The 12,094-nt window shown below is 38.4% G+C and overlaps 1 protein-coding gene across 1 annotated transcript in view; it reads left to right on the forward strand.

The window, feature by feature from the left end:
- tbca (tubulin cofactor a) overlaps positions 1–12,094 on the forward strand; it is an 83,124-nt gene that overhangs the window by 37,785 nt on the left and 33,245 nt on the right. Inside the window, exon 2 of the mRNA XM_072257145.1 lies at positions 7,600–7,705. Coding sequence (XP_072113246.1) covers positions 7,600–7,705 — 106 coding nt within the window. The remainder of the gene's footprint in view (positions 1–7,599; positions 7,706–12,094) is intronic.

The raw sequence follows: 12,094 nt of genomic DNA on the forward strand, positions 1-12,094 counted from the left end.
TTTATTTTTCTTGCAACTGTCTGCTATCACTCTACAAATTTGCCCTCTAAATCCATTGACTATTGGGTGGTCTATAATATAATGCCATTAACATGGCCATCCCTTTCTTTTTCATCAGTTCCACTCACATAGCTTCAATAGGTGAGCCCTCCAGTTTGGCCTGTCTGAGCACTATTATGACATTTTCCCTGACTAGCAATACCCCTTTAATACCTTCTCCTCTGCCATGTCTAAAAACAAATGGAACCCCAGAACATTGATCTGCTAGTCCTGCCAAGTCTCACTAATGGCTACAATATCATAATTTTTTGTGAAGATCCATGCTCTAAGCTCATCTGTCTGGACTACAATACTGCTTGTATCGAAATGGACACAAATCAAAACATTATTCCCACCATGCTCAACCTTTTGGTTCCTGTCTTTGTACATAAGCTTTACATCTTATCTCACAAACATAAGAAAATTTGCATGAAACCTGGTTTCCTTGGCAGCGTGAGTCTAGGAAAGACACTCTCTGGTTCCGCCATACTCATGAGATTGAGACGGCTCTCCCACCTGCAAACCTGTGTAATTTGCTACTCTGTTATAAATTAGTGCCACGAAATAACAGACTCTACCCGGCATATGATTAAAGGAATTATATTTTTGAATTTTAACTAAAGAGTTAGTAAAGAAAAAGGCACATTTTAATTGAACAGTCAAATATGCACGAGTTAGAGCTCAGTGTTTCACTGTATTCACCGATCCTCATTTGATTTCGGCCACTGGTTTCCTCGAATCACAGTCCAGTTCCTGGTCGAGTCCTAGGATCTGTTCTCTCCAGTGTCTTCTCTCTTCTTCTCCTGCCAAACAAAGGCCCCAAGCCCAACCTTGGTGTCCCTTACCAGAAAACCTCCCCCCAGCTCCACCATTCAAATTAGATGGCGCACATTCCTCATCATCCCTTATCATCATCATCCCTGTTTGGCAATAACCAAACAGGCTGAAAGCAGAACAAATTGCTCTTACAGAACTCCTAAATGAAATACCTACAGCGTAACAGTAAAAATGTAAACCAATACCTACAGCATAACAGTAAAAGTGTGAACCAGGGCATTACATGCAGATGCTGGCAATCCAAGCAACATACACAAAATGCTGGAGGAACTCAGCAGGCCAGGCAGCAACTATGGAAAAAAGTAAACTGTTGACATTTCGGACTGAGGCCCTTCATCAGGGTCATCAGACTCTTTGCCCTTATCCCACAATGACTCCACTATCTGTGCTGGTGCTCTGGCACTTGGAGCACTGGCAATCCTTCCCACAAGGATATGGGTGCCCTGTTTGTATAGGTCCCACTCTCCCTGGAAGAGAGCCCCATGATTCAAAAATCTGAAGCCCTCCCTCTTGCATAAATCTCCTTGGCCATGTATTAAACTGTATTATCTTCCTATTTCTAGCCTCACTAGCATGTGGCAGAGTTAACAATCCTGAGATCACCACCCTGGAGGTCCTGTCCTTTACATTATTACCTAACTCCTTGAATTTACTCTGTAGGACCTCATGACTCTTCCTGCATATGTCATGGGTACCAATGTGGACCACGACATCTGACCGCTTACCCTGTCCCTTACAAATGTTATGGACTGTCCAACCCTGACACTGGTACCTGGGAGACAACATGCATCCGGGAATTTCATTCTCATCCACAGAACCTCCTGCCTGTTCCCTAATCACTGAATCACCTCTCACTACTGCTCGTCTCTTCTAACCCCTTCTCTTCTAAGTCACAGAGTCAGACTCAGTGCCAGAGATCTGACTGCTGTGGCTTTCCTAGATCATTACCCCTCCCACCCCCAAACCGTATCTAAAAGAATATTCTTATTGAGGGGAAAAGCCATGGGAGTACCCTGGCTGCCTAACTCCTTTCGCTCTCCTGGTAGTCACTCAGTTACATGTGTTCTTCAGTATAGGTGTAGCTACCTCCCTATATTACATGTCAATCAATCCCTCAGTCTCCTGAATGATCTGGAGTTTATCCAGCTCCAGTACCCTAATGCGATCTGTAAGAAGCTGCAGTTGGATGCACTTCTTGCAGATGAAATTGTCAGGGGCACAGGGAGGTCTCCCTGTCTTTCCACATCCTGAAAGAGGAGCATTTCTCTGTCTTTCTTGTTCCCACTGTGCATTAAAAAAGAAACTTACCAGAAGGTTAACTTAGTCCCCCTCTGCCTCTTCTCGTCAAAGCCTCAATTTCTGCACTCTAACCCTGTCCCAATCTAACAGTAGCTGCTTCACTTAAAACTATTTTATTTTTATTGGCCCTTGCCAATTGCCTATTAGACCAAACAATCTCAAGCCTATCTAAAATACTGACTGGCCCCACTTGCCCAATGCTTTTTTAAAAAATTCATATTCACTCACCAGAAGCAACAGCTTGTTTTTGTAGAAGAAGGGCCAACAATTTTTAAGAGCTCATCACCATGCCATGATAGAAATAGTTTGGTAGCCTAATTATTGGCACCCTGTTCTCTCATTGCTTAAAATTCACTGCCACCACTGATCTCACGTTGTGGTTATACTGTATATAGTTTGTAAGGTGCTATGTAGCAACTTGTCATGGCTTCAACACTACTTCTCAGTCTTGAGGCCTCTATATGTCCAGAAAGTCAAAAACAGCATGTCCAGAAAGTCAAAAACAACAGGTACAAGGGAATAATAATACTCCCAAGTTCCTCCACAAGTCAAGCACTGTCATGGAAAATATAAACACTGAGTTTACCAAAGGAAATTTGTGTACTTCCCACTAACAGATCGAAGGAGTTCATTCTCTACATAGACTGCAACAACTTAATAACCTGGTTCTCCACCATATTATTGGTGTAATTAAAAGTAAGCCATGAATACTAGATTTGATAGTGGTGGTTACATGCTATGAAAATATGCCATTAGTCTGGTTTAACAGGACTTTTCTTTGCAAATTAGAGAGTTACACAATATACTTCTAAGTTACACTCATCAAAGTTGCTGGTGAACGCAGCAGGCCAGGCAGTATCTCAGCAGGGTCTCGGCCTGAAACGTCGACTGCGCCTCTTCCTAGAGATGCTGCCTGGCCTGCTGCGTTCACCAGCAACTTTGATGTGTGTTGCTTGAATTTCCAGCATCTGCAGAATTCCTGTTGTTTACACTTCTAAGTTAACTTTGTTCTATCTGCTTAATAGACCATAATGATGATTAGTGGTTGTTTGCTTTGTCTGGATTCATGGATGTTGTTCATGAGTTACAAAAATATCATAACTAAAAAAAATCGCTCCACTTAATAGCAGTTACTTCATAGGATTAAAGAACTGCTCTAAACTGCCATTTAATGTGCTTCAGTTTGGTAGTTTATTTATAATCAATATGTAGAAATTAAAGTTCTTCCTGTGCAATATTCAGTCCTATTAATCCTTTAACTTGCCACTGAAAATTGTATAAGCGTGAGTAATAGAATCTGGGGGTAGTTGATGCAAAAGTGGGGAGGGAATCAAAAAAAGATCAATATAGGATTGATATCGATGGTTGGTGTAGACTCAGTGGGATAAAGGGCTTGGTTCCATGATGTATTTCTCCGTGATACTGTTATAGGACACGTTTGCTGATAAGACAGAAGTGTTGAATTGGGATGATCCCTGTTCATGATGTACACAATTGACTTTTAGTTTAACAGTTAACTTGTTTTAACTGTTCTTTAGTATATTAAAAGTCCAGTACAGTTACACAGTTTTGTCACGTTTTATCATTAAACATTCATAATTGTAATGAAATAATTTGTAATTATGATTTACAGTCACATTCATAATGTAAGCTGGTTGGGAAAATTTATACTATAAATTCATCTTCATGTCAGAGTACTGTAGTCTTTCAATTTAATGTGCACTAGCTTTCCAGTTTCTATGGCAGAATATTTGGAGATCCAAACCTATTCTAATTTTTAAATTACTAACATTTTTGCTTTTCAACCTGCTTTTCAACATCATTTCATTAAATAAAGCTGAACATTATAAAATTTAAGATGCTTATTGTATTTTGATCCATAAAAATAAATAATTTTACGTTGCTCATTTTTGTGTCATAGCTCGGTTGGTAGCACTCTTATCTGAGACTTGAGGTTGTAGGTTCATGCTCCTAACCAGGAATACAAATGCACAATTTTTTTTCCTGACATATCAGGGATGACTAAGAGAATATTGCTTTTTTGGGTTATGATCACATCTGCTGCCTCGGGGGGGAAATGTCAATGATCCCAAGGCACCAAAGCAAACAGGATTTATCTTTCAACGAACACAGGATTTATATTTGGCGTTGGGCAAGTTATTTATATATGTACTATTTACCTAGTCATTATTAATTTTCCATTTGTGGGGAATTACTCTGCCAAGATTAGCTACTGCTTTTTCTTACAAACAATAATAACTACACTTTAAAGGCATTTTCAATGGTTTTATGATGCTTCTCGATCCTCTGAAATTGAGAAGGATGATATTTAAATGAAAATAATAAAAATCAACAACCTATGTGGATATTTGGCTAAGTGGGTATTTCAAAAAAGTTCTTCTTTTGTTTTCTTCAGATGCCTACAGAGTTTTTGCCAACTTGTTGAGAATCACTAACATAAAGCAGACTTGCATAATTTGAGAACCTTACCCAATGTGCATAACTTTCCTGTGTAGGGAATTTTGAGGTGAAGGAAGAAAGAATGGGATAACAGGGGAAAAAAGATTAGCGAAGTGGGAGAGAGAGAGAGCTGAGAGGAAGGGCAAACAAGGGAGTCGTGATAGGAGAGACAGTTGAGAATAGGGCAGAGGCAGAAGGTTGGTGAGGGAGAGGAGCTGAGGAAAGGTGTGTGTGGGCAAGATCCATGGGAGAGTGAGTATAACTTCTCGCCATTGGATCAAATCCTTCCTCGATCAAATTGGCATGGTATCTAGTGTTCAGTTAGAAGAAATCACACATGAATACGTTCTACTCCTTAGTGGAAGCTAATCAGCTTCTGTCCTAGTGATTTATACTGTTCCTGCCTGATCTCCATGCTTTTTAAAAATTCTTTACCATGCTGCCTTAATCTCCTTACCTTCATGGGTTCTCCCAGGACCCTCCTCTTCAGAATCATAGTAATTTATTTATCACATGTACATTAAAACATACAGTGAAATCCATTGTTTGCATTAGCAAATGAGAAAACCCAAGGATGTCCTGGGCGTAGCTTGCAAGCTTCGTCACATGTTCTAGTGCCAGCAACAAAACAGAGCAATAACAGTAAGACGAGCACCTTTCCAACTGTTAGGGAATATTCTGGAGTTATGTGACTATAGCAGATATTAATTCAAACAAGAACCAGTCTTCAGTTTTTATTGTAAATTGAAGTTCAAAACACACCTTTGCAAATAAATAATACTGTCTGTAAGAGATATGGTTTGCAAAATAGTGACTATGGACATTTGCCTATGCAACAGCCAAACGTTAAGACAATGGGGTTGTGTTGACCTGCATGAATCCAGGCAACTATGGGTTTCATTTGACTCTCTGTCGTCAGAAGTTTTTAGAATATTTGTGTTAATTATAATTTCTATCAGCAAAGGCATCTGAACCTTCGGAGGTATCTTATCGATTACAATGTCCTTCCACTGTCACTATGTACCTCAAAGGAACCATTTGTCAACCCAAAATATTGAAGGGTAAACAATGCCATTGGGAACTACTGAAATTGTATTAAATTACCTACTGTTACCTTTGATCTTCAGGATATAAAAATGTGATATACTTTGGGTTTGTGAGCCTCCACGAGAAAGCCTGCTTGTTGTGATGAATAAAGACCATATCACCAGCTTCGGTGTCCCTTTAGTGACTTTGATCACAGTCACAACACCATCCTCCCAGCCATCCACCCACTCACACACGTAGATAGGCCTCCAGTCCAGTTTTCCATTTCCTTTGAGGTATTTTGGCATATTAAGGTACTTATTTTCTCTCTCTCTTGGTCTTTCTGTTGCACTTTAGCATGATCTCTCTGAGATAATACACACAGTATATTGTGTGATTTGTTATCTGACCGTTCACTCTCAGAAGTTACACCCAACAATAGAAGATTTGGTGTACATTGAAGTCAATAATAGTGCAGCAGTTCACTTTGAAAGTACAGTTTGGGCACCATGCAAAGTGCAGAACCCCAATACATTTGTGGTCTTGTGCAAGACTTGCAGTCATAGCACAAAATAAAATTAAGCACTGCTCTTGCTTCCTGCTGTTTTTGGCCATTGGAAATACTGCGCATGGTTTTTCTGCAATTTTGCACATTTGAGTCAGTGCCAGATGCAGTGAATGCTCTTAATAAAATGACAACAGTAATTTAGGTTTGTCATTTGAACTGGCACTAGCTACATGGCTCAAAAATACAGTATTAAAGCAGTTGAGTGTGTGTCGAGTCTAATTCTTTTTCCCATTTTCCAGAGAGCTGCATTTCCATTAACTTTAGGGAAAATGCACGAGCAGATTCATTGGAAATAAGTTCAGCTCCACCCTTCCTATAAATGACTTAGCCTACTGGATACAAATTAAGGCCACGGGCTTTTCATTAGCTGGATGTTGATTTATATTTCTGTGCTCCCAACATAGCATGACCAAACATAAGCATAACTGTAAGTCAAGTGATCTCAAAGAAGCTTAAAATTCTTTCTGCAGCATATGCTAACCATTACAAGATGCTTTGATGGAAGGATATTAAAATTACTAGTAATTGACATAAAATATGACAAAGTGTTTTAAGCTTTCTGAGCAAAGCAACACACATTACTGAGGAGCGGCCCCATAATGTAACTGATTAATGAAGAATTGCTCAGGCACATGCAGTTGATGTTATGAAAAATGAATTCTTTGTTGTCTTGCCGACAACCAGGCAACAGCAGCCGGAAGAAACTATTAATGGGAATCATTATCAATAGCAATATTTTCAAACTCTATTATGGCAATCAGGCAGGAATTTATTCAATAGATTTAGTTCATTTGGTGGTAATTGACAAATAATCAAAATTTATCAATGTACTTGCACACATTTCACTAACAATCAAGCAAAAGTGGTCCATTTACCACCTGACTTGATCCAAATTAGGACTAAATTGATGATCAATTAATCTTAGAAGGGGCAGCGTTGTATTTTGTAGAGCAGCAGCAGCAAAAGTGGCAAATAAATGGAGTAAAGACAGGAGATTAGTGGAATGAGCAGAAAGGAGCTGAATGCGCCACGGATCGCAGCTAATGAGCATGCAGCTGGATTACAAATAGCTGGATTTATGGAGTCTGTGTAAAAACGACAACCTTAGGAAAAGATGGACTATTTTTTTCACGTCAGTCAAACAAATTTATGTGCATTGACAAATGGTGTTAGCACCAATAAGTAGGTTTGTCTTTGCAATGTGATATTCTACAGGAGAAAAGAAATTCCAAATATCCGAGTGATGTCATGACATGAATGATACTCCAGTATTTTTAAATACTGAATAAGCTGAACTTTGAGTTTACATACTTAGAAATGAGCAGGTTTTAATTTTGTGTATCTGAAGATCTCATAATTGTTTCACACAGGCTGGCAAAGGAAAAACGAATGTATGAAATGGAAGCCAAGGAACAGGAAGAAAAAGTTGAAAGGATGAAAGTTGAGGGAAATGATCAATATCTGGTTAAAAAGCAGGTGAGTTTCTGAGTTTGCTTCTTGATTTTATGTTGTATTTGAAAACTGCTTTGTTTTGTATTCATAACAAATCTAAAGTATGCAAATACTAATAAATCAGACAAGTGATCAGATGCACAGACAAATAAGAGTTTTAAAGTTGGTCAGTTATTGAACCCCTGACAGCTTCAAAGGCACTAAGTAAATAATATCCAAATATTGAAATTACAGAAATCAGGTTTGGTAAACCCATTTACTGTTAAATCAATCAAATTCTTCTCTCTGCAGTTTAAAGATAAAGCTTATAAATTTTCAAGATGTTGGAAGTGGTAATTAAATACTCAGTGAAAAGCATCTACTATTCCTGTTACAGTTTTTTTTTGTTGGTTTGAACTTTTTTTACACAAAGAACCCCCCCCCCCCGCCAAAAGATTGATTCTAAATTGTGCAGGAACATTGGCATTGATTCTAGCTCTCTCCATTTTTAGTGGAGGTTCCTGTTGTTCATTAACATTTGTGAAATGTTAAAACAATTCTAAAACATTTTCAGGCTGCTGTAAGCAGACCAATTTATATAATTTCCCATCTCACAGACCATAGTGATTGTGTGTTGCTGATAGGTGCCCACAATATAAGGTTTTGTTCTTTTCCATTGTTGGTATTCTTGAGTGCAATAGCTGCATGTACATTAATTTCAGCATGTGAAATTTCTGTATGTTCAGGATTTCTGACTCACTTTGATATTGCTTTGACAAAGGTAGTTTAGTCCAGTAAAGGACAACTATTGCAGAGAAGGCGCTAAGTGAATTCCCATTGGTAAATATTTCTAAAGCTTGATAGCGGAACAAACTGTAGTTTAAATGGTGAGCATGTAAGAAGTAGTATGGGAGATACTATGTCTGGTTGATGGCTTGGGGTAGTAGGAAAGGAATTGCACCCTAAATGCTTTTTTACTACTTGAGTGGAATATTTTATAAATAAATGCCTACCTGACAAAGACAAAGATAAAGCTAAAAATGGATTTTCCCATAAGGTTTCACTGTTGGTTAAGGCAATTTAATAGTTACTGTTCTCTGCAGAATAGAATTTAAAACTAAGAGTTATGTAGTCACAGTACAAGCACCAAGCGGAAACAATTCTTGTCCCCCTCGGTTCAGTTATGGGCTTGAAATCAAAGAGGAAAATAATAGAAGCAGCAAGTCAGGCGGCATCTGTAGGAAGAGAAATTGGGTTAATATTTCAGATGGAAGACATTTTGTTACAAATGGAGAAGTTCAGCGTTTTCCAGTTCCGATGAAGAGTCTTTGACCTGAAACGTTAACTCTTTCCCCACAGATGCTGCCTAACCTGCCAACTGCTTCCATCATTTTCCCTTTTTATTCTGGATTTCCAGTATCTGCATGTTTTCTTCTATTTTCGTTTTAGAAGTATATTTGACTTCACAGAAAGGAACATTCTTTTTCATATCATGCCACATAGTGATATCCTCCCCACCCTGAAAGACACCTGACAGCCAGAACGTTGTAGAGTGATCTATAATCAAGTGAAGAGTATGTGGGCAGATATCATGCCTTTTTCAACCTTAATTTTGTTGAGTAAGATTACTAATACAGTCATGTATCTAGGCTGTTAGGGGATTTATTTTGTAACATATAGCTTCTTGTTTTAATGATCCATCTTTAAAATATGTGGTGCAGCTGATTAGCAAAGACAATAAGAAAAAATAAATTTAAAAAATCTGTAGGTACCTTAATTATTGCTTTCGGTATATTATATATTCAGTGTCTTCTCAAAGATTAATATTTTACTTCTGAAAACATTCTGTAGGGAAAGTGTTGCTTATACCTTGTGTAAGCTATGCAACAATGGTTGAGTTACTAGTGAAAATAACAGGGTAAATCGGACAAATGTTATATAGACCAATGTCATAAGATGCAAATTCAAGTAAGATATTTGTTTTGTTGCTTTCTTCTTCCTCTCCATCTTCATTACCCCTGACACCTTCCCACACAAAGATAGACTTCAGACTTGAATGTTGTAGTATAGTGGTTAGACTACTGGATCTGTAAGCCAAAGGGTAGAACAGATTCTGTTGTATACTTGCACTCTCTTTTCTTTGGTCATTTCAGTCTCCCAGCAGAAGAAAAAAACACCAATGAATTATCATTAAATTTCTCACTGGTTAATAATATATTTGGTTGAAGAAAATGGCCTTGTCTGGCAAGATAGGTCTACATGTGACTTCAGTTGCGTACATAGTTTATTTCTGACTGTTGAGCTGGCAAAGTGAACCAACCAATGAGCATTTGTTGCAAATTGGGAAGGAGAAATTCAAACCTTTGGCATGTTTTTGCCAAATCAGATTTTAAATGATGCAGGAGTTCAAGATGATGCCCGAAATGCTGTCTGCCCCAAGAGTGAAGCATTTTGTACAGTAAAAAGAAACGCCGTGTAACTAGAAATGGCCAATAGCTGTTCCAAGTACAAATTACAAATCTTAAATGATTCATAATTTACTTTTACTGCCTTTTATTGGGCAGTTTGTTTTTTCTTAAAAATATTCTTATCTTTCCATTTTATCTTGCATGTCTTAAATTTTAATTGCTGCACCATAACTGACCAGAACTTCAGCTCTGTAGTTCTCTGCCTAAACCTCTTGGTGTCCCTTTTCTCCATTAAGTTGCTTCTCAGTACCTGCCTGTCATCCACATTAATATCTCTCTTATGTGGCCTGCTGTCAGGTTTTGTTTGATATGGTGAATGGTGCACTTACACCTGAAGATATATTATCACACTAAGATATTGTGTCACTGTGAGTTCTTTTGATGCAAAGTGATCCTGTCTACTCAATGATCCTTTTTAGTAACTAACATTGTGTTGTATGCTAGCAACGCTCCTTCCAGAACCTTTTACGGCGTATCAGTAATTTTTCTAAAATCCCACACACTGACATATTTAGTTCTGTCTTGTCCTGAATATGCAAATATTCCATTGCCTTAACAGCAGAAGCTATATGTTGGTTTTGACTTTTGTTTGTGGTATTCGCATCATCAACTGAAAATTAACTTATTTTGTTGTCTGGATTCATATTAACTTTAAACTTTTAGTTGTTGGTTACTAATCTAAAATACTTCGTCTAAACCAATCTGCCTATGATTCGTTCCTAAATACCATGGTTACCTAAATATAAGGATGTTTAAAATCCAGAGTTGTATTATCCTATTTTAGGCATAATTTAAAATGGTGCATCATGTTTTGAGTCATGTTTCTTTCACTGAGTATAGAAATATGCATTTTTTTCCCTGAAACTATGAAGTTAAATCTGACCCTGGAATACACTGACAGAAGGTTGTATCAGGTACATTATTTTTTTTCCCCTAAGGAGCTCATTCAAGGCCCAGTAACAAGGTTCCCTAGGTTTCACCAGCCTCGAAGGACATGGGCAGCTTAGAACAGAATGCAAATAGGACATGAGCAATGTGCCAACTTAATGTGTAAGTGGCGAATCAAATCTTCCTCGCTGTCACCTGGATCAAACAATGGACCATATCATTACTTCCTGTCCTTGTTACAATTTTGATGAGGATACCTTCAACATAAACTCCTTCTCTAGGGGGAAAAAGGACATTGGTTTAAAGACCTCAAACTCGCTTTATAAATATTGCTTCAGCAAAGAATGTTCAAGAATGTCGTATTATCTATCTGGAGTTCCTTATGTTTACTGCTGGTTCGTCAGCTCTCTTTTACAAAACGTATCTTGTAAGCTTCTCATCCAATACTTTCAAATCTCTCTATTCCTCCTTCTCTGCCTCTGTAATCTCCTCTATCTCTTCGTTTCTGAAATCTCTGCTTTTAAATCTGGCCCCTTGCACAATCTCTGTATTGCTGGATGTGCTTCTGTCTGCCTAGGGCAATTTTCTCCCTCAACCCCTCCACCTCCCCAGCTGTTCTCTTTTACTCATTGCTTAGTAATTTTATGATATTAAAGATACTAATATGGATATACAGTGGATTCTGGTTAATTGGGACACATGGGGACCAGTACATTTTTTTTTATTAAGTGCAATCGTGAGCAATAGCCAGATCAGAAATGCTGATCAAGTCAGCTAGTTCCCAAAGAGAACTCTGATAGGCCAATCAGATGGTTCACTGCTGCTCAGCGATAGAACACAAAACAGGCACAAGGGTCGCTAGCCCCTGTACCCCAGAAACACACCTGAGCGGTGCGGCGGAGGTATGTGCTATTCATGACCTGATCTGAAAGCATCATGTTGACTCATAACAGATCGTGTTCACGGTGGAACAGCTCAGTCAAGGATGGGGTGATCAGCACAGTTGGACAAATTATACCTTCAGTACCCCTTTTTTGGCTCAGTTAAGTGGCCTCCTCTATTAGCTGATGTTTCATGG

This window comes from Mobula birostris, chromosome 5 (assembly GCF_030028105.1).
Source record: "Mobula birostris isolate sMobBir1 chromosome 5, sMobBir1.hap1, whole genome shotgun sequence".
In the NCBI taxonomy this organism is placed as follows: domain Eukaryota; kingdom Metazoa; phylum Chordata; class Chondrichthyes; order Myliobatiformes; family Myliobatidae; genus Mobula; species Mobula birostris.